Source organism: Egretta garzetta, unplaced genomic scaffold (assembly GCF_000687185.1).
Source record: "Egretta garzetta isolate BGI_Z169 unplaced genomic scaffold, ASM68718v1 scaffold123, whole genome shotgun sequence".
Classification (NCBI taxonomy): domain Eukaryota; kingdom Metazoa; phylum Chordata; class Aves; order Pelecaniformes; family Ardeidae; genus Egretta; species Egretta garzetta.
In genome coordinates, this window is record NW_009259182.1 from 1,104,553 (window position 1) to 1,118,162 (window position 13,610).

The 13,610-nt window shown below is 42.4% G+C and overlaps 1 protein-coding gene across 2 annotated transcripts in view; it reads left to right on the plus strand.

Moving 5' to 3' along the window:
• EPAS1 (endothelial PAS domain protein 1) overlaps positions 1-13,610 on the plus strand; it is a 41,174-nt gene that overhangs the window by 14,307 nt on the left and 13,257 nt on the right. The window contains exons 2-7 of one of the 2 annotated variants that reach the window (XM_035891269.1): positions 1,854-2,005; positions 2,951-3,035; positions 3,354-3,416; positions 3,528-3,646; positions 3,754-3,956; positions 13,154-13,260. In XM_035891269.1, coding sequence (XP_035747162.1) covers positions 1,854-2,005; positions 2,951-3,035; positions 3,354-3,416; positions 3,528-3,646; positions 3,754-3,956; positions 13,154-13,260 — 729 coding nt within the window. The remainder of the gene's footprint in view (positions 1-1,853; positions 2,006-2,950; positions 3,036-3,353; positions 3,417-3,527; positions 3,647-3,753; positions 3,957-13,153; positions 13,261-13,610) is intronic. The other variant, XM_035891268.1, reaches the window with a different exon arrangement.

Genomic DNA, 13,610 nt, shown 5'->3' on the forward strand with positions numbered 1-13,610 from the left:
GAAACATGAAGGGAAATTATGAATGTGCTGTTTCAGGGAGGAAAAGAACAAAGATCGAAATACTTTTCTCAAGAGCTAATAGAACATATACTAGAGAACAAAAGTGCATGCTGAAATTGCAACAGGACGCCAACAAACAAGAGCAACTTCTCCAAGAAACTCATTTAAGAGTCTCACTGTTCTTGCAAATAAGGCTGATGTAATTATGGCCGGAGCCTCTGGCCAGCAAAATCAGTGGTGGCCCAGCCTGGAGCACTCTTGTGCCACCAGGGAGGAGGAGCACAGAGCAGCCGGCTGCAGCTCCTCTCAGATCATGCTTGCTGCCTCGGGCTATGGAGAGCCTTTGATCTAGATGGGACTTACCCATGGCCTTGTATCATCAGCAGCGTATGGTTGGAGTTGGTTATTCTTTTTTTCTGAGACAATAAGGGGGTTTTTTTTGTTTGTTTGCTTTTTTCTCTAAAACTCAGAGCCTTACCACTACACATATCCGCAATGACTGATCACAAATGTGCAGGCTAACTGACAGAACTATAAAGATAAGCTCACCACAGCATGTCTGGGGTACACAGACCAGATGCGGTATCTGCAAATGGTTTGTAAAAAATTTTCCCAGAAGTTTCACGTAAAACATGTCAAGAAATTAGTGGGCCAGCTCCTACACAGAAATTTTTCTATACTAGTATCTGCAAATCATCTCCTGCAGGCTTCTTATTCACGGAGCTGAAACATGCTTAAAAGTGTAGAAGGGAAGGCAAGAGTGCTGAGTGGACGCTTGGGTGACTGGCATTAGGAGGAGCAGTGTCTGCCTCTCCATCCATCCCTCCCCGCCTGTGGCTTTGCCTACTTGTTGCCTCCCATCACAGGAGATGAGCAATGTGGAGCACACTCAATGAGGGCACTGCAGTGCCATCGGTTATCTCTACAACACAGCCACAAAGCAACAGGAAAACAAGTAACCAAAAAACAAAACAAAAACTTTAATAAATATTCTAGTGTGGCCTTAGATTTCAGCACAACAGTGGCACATCTCCAGAATGGTTAAGATGCACTGGGTTCATGAACCTGCATAGGCAAATGTAAGGGATGGAAGTGGGGTCTTGAGGCTCTCCTTGGAGGACAGGAGGAGTGTAGGTGGGTGACAAAGCTTGTCAGAGTTTGGTGGAGTGGCACATAGAGAGTTTTGGTGTCTGCAGATGAAAGGGTAGGTGTTGGTGGGCTGGATCTGTGTTTTTCCCAGGAATACTGAGGTTTATGGGGTGAAAGAGAGATTCCCCAGAAAGGGCTTCAGGGAAGTGGTTTTTCTACTTTTTCCCAAGGTTGTGTTAACAGACCTCTCCATACTGAGTGGAGAAGTCTATGTAGAAATGCTTCATAGGATTTGAACTTCTTAGAAAACTTGACTTGATGGAAACGTCTTGTCTTAGATGTTGTTAGGAATGCACAAATTTGCTTTCCTTCTGTAGGATTTGCCCTATACTTCATGCCTGTTAGGAGGTATGAAGGTTGCATGTGGCCAAAAGAATGTGCACAAAGATGATGCACTTCAGTGTCTGGCTACATAGGTGTTATATACTGAAAACACGTCTTGCAGAAACACACTAAAGGTGAATAGAGGGTCTGTTGCATTTGCCAAAAAGTTTAGGAAAGTATCTTTCTAGTGATAAGGACATCCCTTTCATGCACTGTGCAACAGCTTTCTTCTCAAGGAAGGCCCCACCGGAAGGGGTTTGTGGAAAGGAAATTCTGACAGCAGAAAAAAATTTTGTTGCCTTGTAACTGGATGTGCTTGTGCTGAAAAAGGCTGGCTAGAGTGCTGAGGACTTCAGATGCTTTTTTCTTTTTTTTCTCAGTATGTGCTGACAACGACAATGAACTAGAGACAGACCAGCAGATGGACAACTTGTACCTGAAAGCTTTGGAGGGATTTATTGCCGTGGTGACACAGGATGGAGACATGATCTTTTTGTCAGAGAATGTCAACAAATACATGGGTCTTACCCAGGTAACTTGTTCCCTAACACTTTCCTGTCTTTGTAATACAATTCCTAGAAACGAGTCCTATGCCTAAATGCAGAAAAGCAGCTGTGTGTCACTGCAAAAAAGACTGGAAATAAAATTTCTTATTTCTCAGGCAGGTACCCTGTACACCAGACAACAGTGTGGTGTTTTTTCCTTCTCCCTATCAAAGTTGTAGTGTCTGGTGACTGCAAACTTGCCTTCCTAGATATTACTGTGGAGAGAAGAATGGGCATTGCTCTTTTGCATCCCCTGTTTTCTGCCTTGTTCATTGGGATATTTTCTCCTTCTGTATTGAAAATAACTGGTGGTGCTGACTGTAACCACACTGTGTAAATCCAAAGATAGGGAATTGTTCTGAGGAGAAAATTAGAAGTTAGGCATATGATAAACAAAGGAAGGGTCAGAGGATTTGTGTCTGTGAGCATCGCTGGATCTCAGCAAACAGGGCAGGTGGTTTAGGGAGACTAGAAAAATGGGTGCAGCTCTTGTGGTAGGAAGGTTGTTCTCCTGATTTCCAGTCTGTGTCATCTCACACTTGGACTATGATGTTGTTAAAGACAGCCAAAATCTTCAGAAGAATGTGGTTGGATGTATGTACTCTTTAGTGCACCCTTGTGAGTCGTCAGTTTGATGTGGTTGTAGAGTCAAGGTAAACAGGTTAAATACAGGACATGGTGCAAATGATTGATAAAGGAGACTGAGTTAAACCTACTCTGACCCACTGCACGCCACTGATTAGACCACGGTCAAATTTGGCATCTTTGATTCCTCCTAATTCCTCTCTGAAAAATCCTGGAAATGAGCCCAAAGCTGCAGTTGATGCACTTAGTTCTAGTGATCAGTTTCATCTGAATAGGTGGTATTTAAAAACAGATAAATACTGTTAGTTGCTTATATTTGGCTAAATGTAGTTCTTTCTTCTGTGCAGGTGGAATTAACTGGACACAGCATTTTTGACTTCACTCATCCATGTGACCATGAAGAAATTCGAGAGAATCTGAGTCTGAAAAATGGTAATAATGAAAATAGAAAAGAGTCACTGTTTGCTTTTAAAATAACCAAATGAAGTAATTGGCTGGCAGTAGAGATCTGTTAGTCATGGTAAAGGGAATTTTCATTCCTAGAGTAATCATTAACTGTTATACTTTGCAGATTTGTTTCGTTTTGCCAAATATTGCTTATATATGATAGCACTGTTTGTTTAGTCATTTCTTTTCCTCAAGTTAAGACAGGCATAATGTTTTCTCTTGTAATGCTTTGCAAAGATTTGTGTGCTGCAAGCTAAAACACAGGTTTAAATGCACAAAGTCCTATTTAAGTTCCACTTCAAGTTTTAGGTCTGAGCTCTACAAACTGCTCTTCAATGGTCCATGCATCTTTGATGGTCTCCGCAGGTAAATTATCTGAGAATTAGTCTGTTAATTCTATTGAATCCTTCATGCTTATAAGTAGAAGAAATCAAGAAGCAAAACTGAGAATACTCATTTGCCATTTTCCTTATACAGGTCCAGGCTTTGGAAAGAAAAGCAAAGAGATGTCAACTGAGCGTGACTTCTTCATGAGGATGAAATGCACAGTTACCAACAGAGGCAGAACTGTTAACCTCAAGTCTGCCACGTGGAAGGTACCGTATCTGAGCCGTAATAAGTGGGTTTGATTTTAAAAGACATTTTGGCATGTAGAGAAAGTACATTCTAAGTTTGTTTCTTATTCGAAAAAACATTATTTCAGGTTTTGCACTGCACTGGACAAGTTAAAGTGTATAACACCTGCCCTCCTCACACTCTCTGTGGGTATAAAGAGCCTCTTCTCACCTGCCTTATAATAATGTGTGAGCCTATTCAGCATCCTTCAAACATCGATATCCCCCTGGACAGCAAGACCTTCCTGAGTCGCCACAGCATGGACATGAAATTTACCTACTGTGATGACAGGTAAACACCACTGATTTTTCTTTTCCATGGGTGTTTCTATCTTCTTGAACAAAACAAGCAGTCCTTCCAAATGTCCTTCTGCGTGGACCTGGTAAGCAAGGACTAGAAGAAAGTACAGTCTGTTACCAAGGCAGCTTATTCAGTGGCTTACCTAATCCATTTCAAATCTCGATTTAGGCAAAGTGCTGCATTTCCTCCTCCTGCATAGCAAGGAATTCAAGTTCACTGGCAGAAGATGAGGCAACTTAGAGCCATAAGCGATAGCTTCTTGGGTTTTAACAAACTGAAGAGTACACAGGAATTCTGTTCTTGTTTTTTAGAGAATGTCTCAAACAACATGCCTTAGTCAAGGACTGTCTTATGGTTGGTTTGGCCAAGGATGCTATTATGGGTTAGCTGGAAAGTACTTCATGCTCTAGATTAACTAAGAATTGCTAAGGCATCCAGAGCACCTGCAGCTCTGAAATGGGGTTGCAGCCTCTTGCTCAATGAAAAGCAAACAACCTTTGCTGGTTATTTATCTGTTCCTTTTAGTGGTGGTGGGGAAGATCTTGGGTCAAGCAAGGGGTCTGTGTCCTCCACTCCCCACATTTCCCTCTTGAGTGGAAAAATGGAGATCCCCTTTGTCTCTGCCTGCCTGATTTCCCCTGGGATCTCTATGGCATTCATACCATCTACCCATTCTCCCTGTCTACATATTGTGGTGACCATCTTCCCCACGTCTGAATGAGCCAGAGCTCCCTTCCCATGAAGTGTTCTCCCATTCCCTGTTTCCCCAGAAACGCCTCTCCTGTGCTACTGTGGGTTTGGTGTTTGTTTGGGATTTTTTTAAGTTTATGAGATCATTCCTGGATTTAATACAAAGTTTTCTGCCTCATGAAACTGGTCTCCTGAAATTCAGAGATGCTAGCAACCGCTGAGGTCTATCAGGGTTATCAGTGGGATTATACATATGCTCACATTTTACGCAAAAACTCACACAGTTGAGATCTTGGTTATTTTTTTCATCCTTCAAAGGTTTTTTAGAACTTGTTCTAAGAAAGATTGTTATTTTAAACAATGTGATGAAGCAGCCATGTAAACTAGCAGTGTTGGCAGCTGTGGATGAAAGCAAGATTACAAGTGTGAAACTTGTGACCGACCTTCTTCTGACCTCTCTGGGAATTTAGCAGCCAGTCTGCTGTAACTAGAAATGTTGTTTGGTGTAACCGCAATAAAGCAGACTTCCTTTTTTTTTCTTGTTAATACTTCAGGAGGAAAATATTGAGATATCAATAGGATTTTGCCTCTGGGGGTTGGTGGGGAAGCAACAAACATGGTAGTGACTCATTATTAAAAGCAATGTACCTCTGAATTACTGGGGCCTTGCAGTGGCAGGCTAAGGAGAGTAACAGAGGGTTTTGCTGTATTGCAGCATTCACATGTCTCTGCCGGACTTGATGCATAAGCAATTATAAATGAGAATTAGAGGGACTGATAATATCCCATTAAAGATACACATGCTTATTTGAAAAAGAATGAAATATTACGCAGTGTCTTAAACAGCGGGAGTTGGTTCGCAGGGAAAACTTCACGTGGCAGTAAAATACAACAGCTTCCTCTGGAGGATTTAACTAGTAAGGAATTTCAGAGATTTCTCTTTAAAACCAGGCAACAAAACAGCACGTCTTTTACTGGATAGTTTTGACTGGATGTTTCATTCATGTTTTACTGAGATTGTGATAAAGCTGTGAAAAGCCAGCCAGGCCAGAGAAGGAAGAGCCCTCACGCACCTCTTGGGTTCCTCCCAGCAGACCCTCCTGGCTTGCGCTTCCCTCTCAGAGGGACGTTGATTCCTCTCCAGCAGGCGACACATCACTAGACACATAAAAATGCAAAACACTCAGCTGTTCTTATCAAATTCGGTGCTGCTAGACAAATTGTATTGAAGGAGCAGCTTATGCCAGGAATGTAAATCCAGGCTGAGAAGCGGGGGGGGGGAAAGCAGCATGTGCCAGTCAGATGCTTAAGCCCTTTCCAACCTGCTCTGGCCTTTCTGCAGTGAAGCAGCAGGGCTGACACAGCTCGTTTCTCCGTAACAGGTTGTGTCTTTCCAGTTCAGGGCCGGTATCACCGAGGGCAGCATGCCTCCTCTAGCAGGCTTCTACAGCAATCTGAGTATCCCCTTTGCAGTTCATCTGGTGTGGACAGGTCTGCTTCCAGGGAGCATTAAGTTTTTGGTTTTGAAGCATTCAGTTAGAGAAACTCTACGATTTCTGAGGAAGTACCTTAATGAATGGCAGCTGTGCTGGGCCTTCATAATGGGAGCCCCCACCTTCTGCGTGAAGCTGGAGTGGGTACAAGAGAGAGCTGCCCTTGTACATGAAGCTGCAATTTACCCTTGTGGAAAGTGAGGATGACATCTGTCATCTCCTGAGGAAAGCGCATAGTCTTGGACTGTGACAAAGCAACGCACAGAGTACAGGCTGGCTACCTTTCAGCACTTTGTAACAAAAACTAGTTGGCTGACATGAAGTGCCTTGGTTCTTTTGGCTTTTCCTCAGGAGGGAACACAACAGATCATAGAATCATAGAATGTTTTGGATTGGAAGGGACCCCTAGAGGTCATCTAGTCCAATCCCCCTGAAGTGAGCAGGGACACCACTAACGAGCTCAGGTTGCTCAAAACCCCATCCAACTTGAATGTTTCCAGGGATGGGGCCTCCACCACCTCTCTGGGCAACCCCTGCCAGTGTTTCACCACCCTCAGCGTAAAGAGTTTCTTCCTTATAGCCAGTCTAAACCTACCCTGGTTTAGTTTAAAACCATTACCCCTTGTCCTGTCACAGCTAGCCATACTAAAAAGATTTTCCCCATCTTTCCTATAGGCCCCCTTTAGGTATTGAAAGGCCGTAATCAGGTCTCCCCACAGCCTTCTTTTTTCCAGGCTGAACAAGCCCAACTCCCTCAGCCTGTCCTCATAGGAGAGGTGCTCCATCCCTTGGATCATTTTTGTAGCCCTTCTCTGGACCCGCTCCGCCTGGTCCATGTCCTTCTTGTGCTGAGGGCTCCAGAGCTGGATGCAATGCGATATGAAGCAGGCAGGACTGGCCTTCCCTCATCTAAAATGGGTGAGACACTAGCCCATATATTTTGCCTTCCAAAAATAATTTATATGTGTGGGCCTATGACTTGCCAGTGGTTAGGTGGGATATATTTGTATTCTTAAAAGAGCTTTTGCAAGGTGATGAGCCTGTAAAGAAAGGTTTGCAAGATATAAATATTAAAAATAGGTTGTTCTGTTAAATGCCTGCTTCAGCCATTCCTGGAGAGCGATTTAAAAATGTTCCACTGCTCCACTTATCTAGGCTAAGTGGTTTACGGGAAGGATTATTTTAGCTGTAATACGGAAATGCCGATCAGTGGTACAATTCAATAATCCGACTGAGGATTTAGTTCAGCTGCACAATGCTTTTGTGTCGGGGAAGATATCCAGTGAGGGTGTTTTAGTCGGAAAAAAAGGCCAGTCTTTGTACAAAGGCAATTTTGTTACCTTGGTGGCATAGCTGATGCTCAGCATATCTTCCTGTGCAGGGCCATGGGGGCTATGGGTACATAGAAATAGCAGCAATATGTTTCTGTGGCAAAAAAATCCACAAAGAAAAAGTGAAAACTGTATTTGAATTTGATAGAAACCCCCGAAACTGCTTCAGGTGCCCCAGCACATGCATTCTCAGCCTTTTTGTTTTATGCACAACAAAAGAAAACCATACGCTGTGTTTTGGAGGGGACCAGGGTTTTTTGAAAGCAGAGGGGGTAACGTGGCATTGAAAGTGGCATTGGCTTTTCGCCTTTATCCTTGCGATCTCCCTGGGGTGCTAGGGAGGGGAGGGGGCAGTGCTAAGAGTTGAAGAAAAAGGAGCGATGGAGGATGTATGGTGGTTCAGAATAGGATGGTGCTGGAAGATGCAATGCCAATAGTGTTGGTCCCAGTTAGGTTTCTCCTAATGAGAGTGTACAAGTGGGATCCAGGCTGTGCCCGACTGAGAGGAAAATGAGTTGTATTGTGCTTCCCGTTATGTTGGTGTAAAACAGAAATATGCAGGCACAGGATCTCATACGAGGGTTTAAATCAGTTTGCCATTTGGCCTATATTTGGGGAATATTTTTCAATTAGGTGAGGATGCAAATAAGCATTTGAAAGGACCTCCTGTCCCTCCATCCCTGCTCAGGGGGAAAAGGCATTATGGAGACAACATGATGATATCTGAAGCAAAAGATCCACATTTGGCAACACTGGCTTTCGGTATATGTCATATTTAAGAAAAAACATGACCAACTTCTTTTGTTAATAATGAAACATTCATTTATATAGACCAAATGAGTAGGACAAACAGAGTCCTGGTGACGTTTTTAATATACCCATCTAGGTTTTTTTGCCTAGCAGGGCAGATACACCTGACCAGGCCAGCCGTCCCTCTAAGGAGTGGACAGGGGTCCCAGGATTTTGCATTTTATTTTTTTCTTTGGCCTGGGTTAGAGTAGAAAAAGCCATGAATACTTTCAAGAGGAAATGTGGGCACTTGGCAGGCCTGCTACGCTGCCCTGCCGCCTGCTCTAGCAGGCTGGCAGAGTGCTTTACCCCAGGCGCAGTGGCTGTTTTGGGCTTTGGGGGTTTTTTTCTCTTTTTTTTTTTTTTTTTTAAAACTCATTCTGCTTTAAGTATAACTTTGTTTGCTTGTTTGTTCCCGTCAAGACCAATTTAACTTCAATAACTCTGGTGACAGTTTGAATACAGAAAGACTTTGTTAAGAGATCCACACCCTCACACACACAGTCCACACACGGTGGGCGAATATACACCCAGCTCTTTTTTTATGAGCAGTAAACATTACAGCAGTTGTTCACAAAGAGCGTGACTTCTCGGTCCTGACGGTTCGTATGATACTATTTTAACTCAAGAAATGGTATACAATAAAAAGCTTTGTGCTCCTATAAAGAGACAGAAAAGCACAATTTTAAGAAAAACCAAGATACTTGAAATAGCTCATCTCTTAGGAGATGCAGCCTTTGAAGCAGTGAGCTTTGTTTGCGTTGCCATGTCTCAAAGAGATAAAGTAGAGCAAAGTTGTAGAAGATCTAGAAATAGGATTCAGATCACTTGTTTCTTCATTGGGTACCCTAAGCACAAAACTTTGCCTTTACTCCACATCCCAAGAAATGGGCATATCGAGAGAAACTGAAGTAGTGCTCAAAAAGCATTTAAGTATCGGTAGCTGGGACAGATCTGCTACTGCCCACCTCTTTACTGTGTTTTCTGAGATTTTGACCTCAGTACATCACAGTGACAAGTTTAGCTCAGAAAACTGAAGTGCCAGTCTGGCAAAATTAAGATTGCCCCAAAGGTATTTGTGTTTTCAGAAACAAGTGGTTAATGGGAGAATAAATAGCCTCTCAGCCCACCTGTCGTCTTCAACAAAAATTATTGTTATTCTTCTAATTAGCACCGATTTAGCTTTTACAAATGCAAAGGAAACACAAAGCCTACCGTGGCTGGAATGCCATCCAAAACCACCATACAGTTTGTTTTCCAATTTTGTCATTCCACAGCTTGCACAAAGAACAATTTTCTGTCTGGTGTCTAAGCAAAAGTAGAAGTCTTGTGTTGTGCACTCAGGTTTTGCAAATGACCCTTTGGTCCCACAGGGCATACAGGTTTATGTGACTCTTAGGTACTCCTCCTTCTCAGAGTTCTGTAGGATGACTTTTCCTTTGCACTTAGTCCTCTGTGTATTCACTTCACATTTCATATTACCAAGAGGCTTCTGTGGAAAGCACATGGAAGTTTGGAGGGTGCACCTCGCTGGCGAACCTCAAAGCGATGCTCAATTGAGGTCAGTGCAGAGACCTTTGCTGAAGCACTCGCTGCTGCCTTCCGGCCCAGGTACAGTTCAGGCTGGTAGCTATGGCTGGTCTTCTGCTGCGAGTGTCTCGGGACAGTCATGGGATGGGGGTGATGGAGACGGGGATAGCTGCCTGCCTCGGCCCTGGTGCATAAGGTGGCATGGAACTGGCTAATCTGATTTCCAGCCCTGCACTGCCTGCAGCCTGTGAGCTTTTTTGTTTGTTTGTTTTTGAGCTTTTCACAGTCAGCAGCACCAGTGGAGGAATAAAGGAGGGTGTGATCTGCCAGTTCATGCACCCAAAAACAATTCTTGGAGAGAGGGTGTTTGTTATAAAATAGTGGTATTTAAAAATGTATCTAGGAAACACGTCACCCAGTTTTAAGGTTTGGGGAGGATGGGAGAAAGAAACGTTCTATAATTGTTTTTAAAAATCATTTCACTCCTAGGGGCATTTAAAGAGAAATGTAATGCATATGAGTGGTGGTAACAGATTAACAGATCAGTTAACCAGGGCACAGAGGCTGTTTTAACCATTTATTTTTGTTAAGTAACTATTTTAAAACAATTACTCTTGATTAGTATTTCACTGTTACAAGATGCGGGTTTAGAATTTGGGCAATGTTATGGAGTTTGTGAGTAATTCTTTGCTATCTTATCTTTCTGTATACTTTTTAAGTGGTTGTAGTGAAAAGATAGCAACCCACTGCTTGCTAACTTTCATCCAAGATTACATTAGATCTAATTAAATTTGACATTGTCACAGCAGGATCATACCACAAGTCCATCTGTGCCATGGAATGACAAGAAGAGTAATCTTATAGTGAGGAAGCTTGTTATGAACTGATCAGTGAGGAGCAATTTGAGAGGGGAATTACAGGGTTGGAATAGACAATAGAGATTGCAGTTCCTGTATGAGAAGAGTTAAGAGTCCCTCAGCCTGCAGTAAGGCGTATTTTTTGCTTGCTATCTCAGTTCCACTGTTGACACCCATAGAATCATAGAGTTGTTTAGGTTGGAAAAGACCTTTGAGATCATAGAGTCCAACAGTTAACCTATAACGCTTCCAAGTCCACCACTAAACTGTATCCCAAAGCACCACCCATGAAGGCTGTAACGTGGGTTTGGATTTGCATTGGAGCTGCTGGATACATGATGCTGCTTTTTTTTTTATTTTTCCCCATTATCTTTATTTCCTTTTCCTTCTGCCTGCTCAACACCCACTTGGCTCTCTGCTCGCAGTGACTGGATTAAGAGCAAATCCTCAACTTCCTGAATTTTAAAAGCCTTCCCCTTGTGATGAGCTCCAAACTAACTGGGATGGTTTTATGGTACTGTGTCATTATATAACCGAAGGCCATAGTTTCTGTTTTTAAAGACTGTATATTTACACTGGTCCTGGCAAAAGCCTGTGGCCACTTACACCAGTATGCCCCAGCTGACTGCGTAAAGGCAAGCAGCAGCTGTATTTTTGGGAGCCTTCCTTGTATTAGGGCTCCTCCTGTATTTGTTGTTTTCTCCTGACTGTTCAGCTTTGACAACCAACTCATAATGAGAACTTCTGCTTTTGTTAAAAAAGAAAAAGCAATTGTGGTTTCAGAGAAAAGTTACAGATTTGACTGGGGTGCGATTTAAAAGCTCAGAGGCTTGTCAGTGAAGAGTCAAAAAAACAACTCTTTTTGAAATCCAACTCAAGAATTTCCCCTTTGTCAGTCTAACTGTAAGTGTAAATAAAACTGTAAACATAAACAGAAGAGTAAGTCTTTGGGGGGAACCCAATAAAACCAACTACAGTCTTCGCTCTACTAAACCATTATAAACCCAGGCTCGTTCCATGGAAATAAGGACGGAGAGTAGTTTTCAGAGTGACAAAACCAAGGTGTCCCGGGGGTATGAGCTATACAGTTCTGTGGAGGCGAGGGAAAAGCTGACTCAATGCCTTGGCGTTCAAACCATACACAAAATAGCTCCATCTTATGTGTCTTCCTTGCTGGAGGGGGATCTGGGAGATGAATGCCATGCTCTTGCTCTGTTTGTTTTACAGTATTTACATGTCTGTCTTGTAAAGACATGCTTGTGTCTGGAGGGCTGGGCCAAGGCTGTCGTTCCAGGCAGTACACAAACCTGAGGATGCGTCTCTTAAAAGTAGCAATGCCACTAATGAAATGTGGTGGTAGCAGATAAAGCCTTTCCAAGGGAGCTGGTTACGAGGCATAAAAAACTTGGGCACTACCACTGACAGCAGTGACATGCTGCAAGATGCGACCATTCCTTGCAAACCTTCTGGCTTTTCCAGGTTAATGACAGCTTAGCAGTCGGTTTGTAGTTGTTTCTGCTACTGCTCTCTGCTACATTACAGGTTGTTATTGCAGTTTAAAGCTAGGAAAAAGCATCCAAGAGTGTTGTTGACTTGGAAAATAGTAATGTGTCCTTACTTTCCCAGAAGATACGGTATCTCTGCTTTTGAATTATTTTTTTTAGTAACCACATTTCCTGTAAAGTTGTGTGCAATGGTATTTCAAATTGAACTTAGGAAAAAAGAACCCTTTTCCTCCACCCCCTCATTAAAGAAAATACCTGCACAGTTTGATGACCTATTTTCATTTATCAGGAACTCGTGAGAAATCCTGCCTTGCCTGACTACTCAGGCTCTGAAAAAAAGTCTAGTTTTTGAGATCATAGCTTTCTTTGTGTAAAATCCTACTTAGTTTGTGGATTAGTCACCCAAGTAACTTAATCCACATGCCAAAGTTCTCATATAATTGAGAAACACTAAGTAGAAGAGATGATTTTTTTTCTTTTAACTGCCCTTAATTTCTCACCTTGCATTTTTATTTTATTAAATGCAATACCTAAAGTAGTGATTTAACCCTTTTATTTATGTTTTTTAAATGTACGGATACTTTTAAACCTAGTGGTGCCAACCACCCCTCCCCATGTATTTGATTTTGAATGATGGTAATGGGGAGTTTCTGCATGTAGTGGTCAGCTTGAGAACTTTGTCAGCAATGGTTTTCCAGTTGAGACCTTCTGTAAGACATACTGCGCAATAGGCCTGGTAAAATCTGTAACACACATAAAAATATCCCTAGGAATTTTTATTCCAGTAAAAGGCAGTTTATTCTGAACATGGAAATATTTCAGAGCACGATCAGAAGTCCTCTACAGCTCCTAAATGTTCAGAAGTTCGGAATTTCTCGTATTGTGGTTTTAATTCTGTTAGTCTAAGGACCAGAGCTGATAGCTGCCCTGCATATGTAAGCATAAGGCTAAGGCAACCTGAATTTTAAATATTTGGGTTTTTTCTTAATCAAGAATTACAGAGTTGATTGGATACCATCCAGAGGAGCTGCTGGGCCGTTCGGCGTACGAGTTCTACCATGCCTTGGACTCAGAGAGTATGACCAAGAGTCACCAGAACTGTAAGTCACATTCTTACTTTTCTTCATAGTTTGCACATAAAGCAACAGCTTGTGAGTACCTCATAAGTGGTTGAAAATACAAATACACCTTGTGTGCAGATATTCTCTGAGAACAGTATTTACACTTTGCATGAAAGCTTACAGGTTACCATGCTTGTCTAGCTGAATCCTGCTGCTGATCTTTCCAGAGGGTCTGATTTTTGCCATAATTGAAACTCAGCTTGGATGGTAGAGAGGAGAATCACTGTCTCTCTAAGGGATAATTACAAGGATGAGCTGAAAATTTGCAAAGCTGACTTAGGCCATACTAGCCTGGTGAGAAGTGCGTTTACTGGTGATATTATCCTTCT